This window comes from Phragmites australis, chromosome 12, assembly GCF_958298935.1.
Source record: "Phragmites australis chromosome 12, lpPhrAust1.1, whole genome shotgun sequence".
Classification (NCBI taxonomy): Eukaryota; Viridiplantae; Streptophyta; class Magnoliopsida; order Poales; family Poaceae; genus Phragmites; species Phragmites australis.
In genome coordinates, this window is record NC_084932.1 from 9,239,420 (window position 1) to 9,247,160 (window position 7,741).

General features: G+C 42.3%; 1 protein-coding gene across 5 annotated transcripts; it reads right to left on the minus strand.

The window, feature by feature from the left end:
* LOC133886805 (disease resistance protein RPM1-like) lies at positions 1-7,201 on the minus strand. Of its 5 annotated transcripts, none has more exons than XM_062326646.1 (3): positions 6,930-7,201; positions 6,491-6,561; positions 1-3,037 (listed from the first exon to the last, which is right to left on the minus strand). In XM_062326646.1, exon 3 carries the CDS (start codon positions 3,025-3,027, stop codon positions 313-315), a length of 2,715 nt encoding a protein of 904 aa, XP_062182630.1. In that variant the 5' UTR covers positions 3,028-3,037; positions 6,491-6,561; positions 6,930-7,201; the 3' UTR covers positions 1-312. The 5 variants fall into 5 exon arrangements, with proteins under 5 accessions (XP_062182630.1, XP_062182629.1, XP_062182628.1 ...); XM_062326645.1 differs by having other exon boundaries at positions 1-3,032; positions 6,491-6,570; XM_062326644.1 differs by having other exon boundaries at positions 6,491-6,570.
* Positions 7,202-7,741: the final 540 nt, after the last annotated feature.

Genomic DNA, 7,741 nt, shown 5'->3' on the forward strand with positions numbered 1-7,741 from the left:
TAGCGATAACGATACAACATTTAGTACGTTATGGAGTTCAGTACAAAAGGGCCTGATTCCTGCATGGGAATCGAACTCCGAATCAAAACTACACCACAACTTCTAGTAGGCGACATCCTGATGTCAAAGAAAGACAATGTTCAAGGGTTTATTGAACAAATTACAAATCTGTTGCGAAATATTGTTCCTATTGCAGTTTCACCAACAATGCCAATAACTGATGACTTATTGGGAAGGACTGAGCACGTGGCGTAGTTACAAGCAGATGTGGCATGCATGAATGCTGCTGCAGATGGAACCCAAGTGCCACTTCTAGATGTGGAGCTCGGGAACATACTGCATTTTCTGCTGCATTCCGTTCCTGTCCCACTGAGCTCTGAAGTCCTGGTTCAAACCCCGCAGCCATAGCTTCCTCAGAGAGCTAAGGGATTCGATGCCTTGGGGGACCTTGTCGAGCTTTGGAAGTGTCACAACATATAAACCTTCAATCTGTGGAAGGGCTCCATCTCTGATCTCCATTTGGTCGACATCATACATGCGCTTCAAGACAAGCGTCTTTAGCAGCGAAAAGCACCCTGCAGAAAGAACCAAGGTGCTTGCACTATTCACCCTGTTAAGCCTAAGATGGGTGAGGTTTGGCACCAATGGAGCAAGCAGCTGCAGCGGGTCTTCCTGAAGGCGACACCAGCTTATAGCAAGATACTTCAGATTTCTGCCATGGTTACAAAATATCGGGCATTCTAGTGTCTTATCTGCCCAACACCCTCTGATTATCAACCTGTGGAGGTTTTCAGATTCTGGCCTGAGAGCTTCCAAGCAAAGTGCCTCGTTCTCATTACTCGCAGATAGAAGCAAGCTAGAAAGAAGTGGCATCTTGGACAGTGTTGCGAAAAGATTTGCACAGTCAGCGGCACTTATGTTGTCAATCCACACGCTCCGTAATTGCGTAAGTTTCATCAGCTGCTCGGCCAAGTCCTTGCTGGCTTGCACGGTCTCAAGAGTCTGCAGTTCTTCCAAGTTGGATAGCTTTTTCGGTGCTTGCACTCCAATGAAATACCGGAACTCTGACTGCTTCTCATCTTCATATCTGTCAGCAAGAAGGTGCTGCAGCTTCTTGATCCTAACAATACCTCGTGGCAGCTTCTCTATTTTAGTTTGCTTGATGTCCAGGGTGTGGAGGTTGGAGAGCTTCCCGATGGACTCTGGGAGTGACTTGACCTTTGTGCGCCGCAGGCCAATGTAGCGCAGATTAAACAGATTTCCTATGGATACTGGCACTTCGCTTATTTCAGAATCTTGCAGCTCAAGAACAGTAAGATAGTTGGATTCAGACAAAATTGGGGATAACAACTGTGGAGATGATGCAGTTATTCCAAGTGCGACTAGGGTTCGAAGATGTGAGAATTTTACTTTTACTGCAGTTTTGTCTTTCCATCCACATGATGACAGGCGACGAACTTCCTTGTCCATGTGGGACATGCTTGCAAAATCATTTGCAGAACCAAACTTCTCCTCTTTAGCAATAGAAAGCACCAGGTCACGCACGATATCATGCATCTTGCAGGTACTGACCCTACCTAGCTCATCAGACTCCACAACTTCCAACATGTTCCTTTGAATCAGTTCCCTGAGATATCCATCAGCCACCTCTTCTGCTGTGCTTGTTTCTTTTCGCACTGCAAAACCTTCTGCAACCCACAGCCGCACAAGGCTTTCCCGTGACAATTGGTGATCCTCTGGGAACAGACCACAATACAAGAAGCAGTTCCTAAGATCTCCAGGTATGTCATGGTAGCTCAGATTCAGAATTGCACGAACATGATCATTATTTGCCAGCTCTCCCCGAAGTTGCTTGTACGTCTCATTCCAAACATAATCTACTGGTGGCAGCGAAGACAACATACCACCTATGGATACAATTGCAAGTGGCAGACCTTGACACCTATCCACTATATTATTAGCCAGCTTCTCAAGGTCCTGAGGGCACTTGCATTCCATGCGGTTATAGAAAGCCTTTCTGCAGAACAGGTCAAATGCATCATTGCGTTCCAGTGGCTTGAGTTTGAGTTGACGTGTTGGTTGAGCAAGAGTTGCCACCTGTTCCTGTCGTGTTGTGATGATAACACGACTTGCTTGGAGGTTCTGGAATGCATCCCCTATCTGAGTGTATGCTTCTCGGTTCCAGACATCATCCAATACAAGCAAACATTTGCTATCTGTTAGTCTTTCTTTTATTTTTACTTTCAACTCATGGGCATCCAAATCCACAAGCTGTGACTGTTCCGGGTACCCAATCTTCCTAAGCATTTTCCTCAGCAGTTCAACCACATCATAGCCTTGAGACACAACAATCCAAGCATGAGCGGTGAAGTTGATCTTCTCCCGCTCATACACATTTGTGACCAGGGTGGTTTTTCCCAATCCACCCATGCCAGATACTGTTATCATTGTGCTACCTTGCTCATCAGAGTACAGCCATTCGGTCAACTGTCTCCTGTAGTCTTCAATCCCCACAAGATCATCTTGAGGAACTTCCAGGAGACAGTCTTGTGGTCGCTTTCTTTCAATATTAGCAAGTGGATTAGGAATGAGCTGGGGCAGCTGCAGCCACCGATCTCTCCGCTTCACAACATTTTCAATTTTCCTCTCTATCTGGATAATCTCGTCAGCGATTTCACTGAAAACTTTGACATAATGCACTTTGGAGAAGAACTTCTTCACTCTATTTTCTTCCTCCAATTTAAGAGCATGATATGAATATTTGTCCATTACATCCTCAACACGGTGGGCCACCTCCCGCACCTCTGCAATCCAATCCTTAACAAGCTCATTGGTAAGATTTGGTGTGCTAATCTGTTTTATGACATTATTCATCATCTTCAGTTCTTTCTCTATTTCCTCAACTTTCCCTGGTAGTTCCTTCAGATTATTAACTTTCTCAGATAGCTTGTTTATGACTGCCTTCGTGGCTTCCTCCGCTAATGTGGAACCAATCTTTGAGACAGCATGGTGTAAAGCCTCCGCCATTTCTGCTGAACTGCAAAAAAACATAGATCATGTTACATAATGCAGTAACAAATTAAAAAGTTGCATGATCTGAATGCCTCATTGTAATAATCAGTAAGAAGACTAAAGCAAGATGGAAGGGCATGAATGCCTACAAAAGAACGAAGTTAAGTCAATTTCCATGGATGAACAAAAATTGAAATGGATATTCAATACTGCATTCCTTTCTAAAATTTGACTGTAAATTGAGGGTTGAAAATAAAAACAAGAAATTGACTATATGAAACCTTAGATTCTACATGGACTAAATGAAACCATAGATTCTACATTGCCAAATCTATATTCAGTTTTATTCAAATCTGAGTTCTAGCTTCTAATTTCGAAATTCAATATTTAAATTTAAGTGTACCAACTAGGTCCATTAGTACAGAAGTAAAACAAAATTGAATAAAACATTTCGGCGAGCTTTAGTATGGAATCAATGTGTCAAGTCAAATTCATGGTATGAATAACCACTCTATGAAAGAAGACGATAGATAAAGCAAGACGGGGTTTTCTTTGGAAAGGGCAAGAACATGCCAATGGTGGTAACTGTTTAGTCTCGTGGCAGCGAGTTCAACGGCCTATTCAGTTCGGCAGGCTGGGCATACATGATCTGACCCTTATGGGCTGGGCATTGCGCATAAGATGGTTATGGCTTGAAAAAACAAATCCTACAAGACCATGGGCAGGTTTGCATGTTCAAGTTCACCAAAATGCGAGAGCCTTTTTTGCCATGGCCATGGTAACATCAGTAGGAGACGGCTCAAGCACCAAATTTTGGTCTGATCGTTGGATACAGGGAAAAACAATTGCCGAGCTTTCTCCTAACCTGGTTGCCCTTGTCCCTCAACAAGAAATTAAAAAGAGAACTGTGGAGGAAGGCCTTGACAACAGAAGATGGGTGAGTGACATTAGAGGGGCTCTCTCAGCAAGTGTTTTGGATGAATATTTACAATTATGGGAACTGTTAGAAGACGTCCACCTCCAGCAAGATGCCCAGGACCAGCACATTTGGAAGCTCTCAAGATCAGGAGTATATTCAAGCAAATCAGCTTACAATGCTTTTTTTGTTGGAACCATCAGATTTGCACCTTGGAAACGTATTTGGAAGTCATGGGCTCTATGGTGTTGCAAATTCTTCATATGGCTCGCTGCCCTCAATCGTTGTTGGACGGCGGATAGATTGGCCAAGCGGGGGCTGCCTCATCCAGCGTCTTGTACACTATGTGACCAAGCACCTGAAATCATTAACCATCTGTTGGTTTCTTGTGTGGTTGCACAGGAAATTTGGTTTTCTGTTCTACAGAAAGTGGGTCTGCAGGCCCTAACTCCACAACCTGACGTTGCCACCTTCTCCAGTTGGTGGAACCATGCAGTCAAGCTTGTGGACAAACAACACCGAAATGGCCTCAATTCCTTGATCATCTTAGTAGCATGGGAGATTTGGAAACACCGCAACGATTGCATCTTCATCAACGCCGCTACAAGTGTATCCTTGGTGGTGTGGACAGTAGAGGGGGAAGGAGCCCTATGGTGCACAACCGGGGCTCAGGGCCTCCGGGGCCTTATCTAAGGTTTGTGTCCTTGCTTTTATGGTCGTCCTTTTCACTTTAGTGTGGCGCGTATGCGTGCTGTGACCTAGTGTGTGTGTTGGTTTTTGCCTGTGTTGTGTGTGGTGTTGTACATTTGATACTCTTTCTTCTTAATGAAATGACACGTAGCTCTCCTGCGTCGTTCGAAAAAAAAAAACCACTCTATGAGGAATGAACTATTCCTTGTAAAGCGTCTTCTGCGCTCTTTTTGCTGATTCATCATTGTATTGCGCCTCTTAATGTTACTGAAGGTAAGCTTTCCATCTGAATTGCTTTCTATTTAGGTGAAGCTAAGTGTGGAGCAGGATATGCTTTGCTTTGTGCATGGTCGCCTGGTAATACTTTAAAGTAGTAAGCTTTGGGGGTTAGGTGTTTTGAATTTTCAGGTTCGAAATTGTGGTCTGCTTGCTAGATTTCATATTAATTTGTCTGATCGTGCAGACTTACATAGGTGCAGCTATTTGGATGGAGTTGATATTTTTTTTCTAGTTCATCGTGCATCGATCTAAATGTTCTAACTGGTGGTGTGTCGTGTGCAAGCTTGTTCCCTATTCTGTTAATCAGAAGTAATGCTAGAGGTATTTAAGGAGATGAAGCTTCTGATCCTCTTATTTTTGTGGCACACAATATGTGACATCTGCCTGCCACATATTGTTCTCAATTCAGACAAGTTGGCTTGATACTGAAGCAGCAGAACAGCGTGCGAAAGAACTAATGGTGCTTCAGCAATTCAGTTCAGTTGGCTTGCTCTATGCATGAGCATGTATATGGTTTTGGTTTAGTAGTTAGCGTGTAAATTAGTTGTTTTGCTAGGTCCTGATTATTGGCTCTTTATTCGTGCCTGTTTTTTTTTCCTGCCTTTCTAATTCATAATTCCACATAACTTTGTACCTACCTATCTGCGGTGCAGCTTATAATGCCAGTATTGATTGGTGAAAGAAAAATTCCTCTTGATTAAATCAGATGTTCATAGCAAGTCATCACACCATCAGGCAACGAGAATCATATGAAGATGCAAAAATTTGGGAGTGAGGTGTCAACTAAGCCATTGAGCACGGTTGTTCCTGGCGCTTTTGGCAATTCTAATGGTAGAAGTTTATGGGTTTTGGATGGTTGAAACATTGTTAGTTGAATGGTTGCGTTGTACTAGGAGTTAAACAGCCCTCTGGTTGATTCACTTAACTTTCTATCTATTTCGTTCTGTAAACTTGAACTCTGTAATTCTGTTATTCAGTTAATAGAATCTGGGGAATCCTGACATGGAAGAAACTGAAGATACTGTTAAGATGTATGGTAGCTAATATATACTGCAAGTCCAAAATGGTAAAAGTTATATACTGCCAATTCGCATACAGTAAGTTTAAAAAGAGGAATTCAGGTGAATCAAAACTAGAGATGCATTTTGTGCCAAAAGAAATACAATGGACACATTAAAGAGCTTTTTCCTCTGGGAGTACGGCTCAGAGAGATTCTCAGGTGTTCCAACTTGCAAGATTTGGTCGCCCAAGTTCAAATTTGACCAAAATCGCGCATGAAAAAGAAAACATCTTGCAAACAAGGAGAGTAATTTCGTGGCCAGACATGATACCATATGATCTTATTTTGAGCTGATTTCTTTTGCCTGCCTTTTGTAATCCATAGTACCATATGACTTTGTACCTGCCTATATGCAGAGGAGCTTATAGTGCAAAGTGTTGAGTATACAAAATATCAGGATTGATTTGTTAAAAGAAGTTTTTTTTTGTCGTCATTAAACTGGATGGCCATTGCACCTCATCGCATTACAAGGCATAGAGAATCGTATGAATGTGCAAACATTAGGGAGTGAGGATTCAAGTAAGCAGGAGCACCTGATGGAGACTGTATGTAACTTGCAGATGTCCTACAAACGGGACACTTTAACTCAGATGTTCAGTTCCAACTGTGTGATCTACCCCCATGTACAGAAGAAAATGAAGAAACTGTTTCAGATGTAGTAGAGAATATATACTGCAACTCTATGTGAACTAAATGATATACTGCGACAATAAACTTAAAACGAGAAATGTAGTCGAAGCAATATTGGACAAGCATTTCGTGCCAAAAGAAATACGCTGAACAGGACAAAGCTTCTCCTCTGGCCTCTGTGAAGTGAGGCTCACAAGGAGAAATTCTCAGATGTTCCAACATGCAAGATGTGCTCTTTCAGGTTGAAATTTGAACTAAATGGTAAAATAGAAAAAAATCACTTGAACTAAATCTGAACTTGAATATGAACATATGATGTTCTGAACAGCAAGATAATCTGACCTCGATAGCACCCAGGGAGCTAGCAGTTGTCTTGCCTGAACTGATCTGTCGAAGCGCAAAGAGGAGCAGCCGTGTGATGCTCAAGGTTATACTTGGAGCTGAAGCATTTGCAATGGAGCGCCCTGCTGAGAGCATGAGCGATAATCTGGGACTGGGTTCGAGCTTGAGGGACAGACAGCTAGCTATATGGCTGCTGTTCTCTTTCCCTTCTCCTTCCCCCTTCACAATTACTCTGAACTGGACTAGCAGCTTCCAAAGACTCGACCAAGTCCACGCGCTGCAGTGGCGTATACTATTCTTCAAATGGGCAAGTGGCTCATACAGTACCAACAGAAGGTTGTCCCACAAACGAATCCGCTGCGATGCGAGACTGAAAAGACGCGTATAAATTCCAGATCAACAGCTGTAAGAGAATAGGGGAGAGATATTATCGATGACCTTTGTTCTGGACCGTTGACCAAGCGATCCATCCAATGGCCCTGGTTCGTTGAGTTCTTGTTATATATATATTTATATATATATATATATCTATCTATATCTCTCTCTCTCTCTCTCTCTCTCTCTCTCTCTCTCTCTCTCTCTCTCTCTCTCTCTATATATATATATATATATATATATATATATATATATATATATATATATATATATATATATATATATATATATATATTAGATCACTTTGTTGAGTTCTTGTTGGGTGGACCCAACCCAGCTGCAATGGGTGGAGTAAACTCTTCGTCAACTCCCGCATTACATTAGCGTGGGAGCATTTAGGCTTAAGCTAGTAAATTTAATTAAAACTAGAAATGGAG

Bases quoted from the DNA above. Each gene is read 5' to 3' on its own strand.
- LOC133886805 (XM_062326649.1), bottom strand. From the start codon at position 3,027: ATGGCGGAGGCTTTACACCATGCTGTCTCAAAGATTGGTTCCACATTA.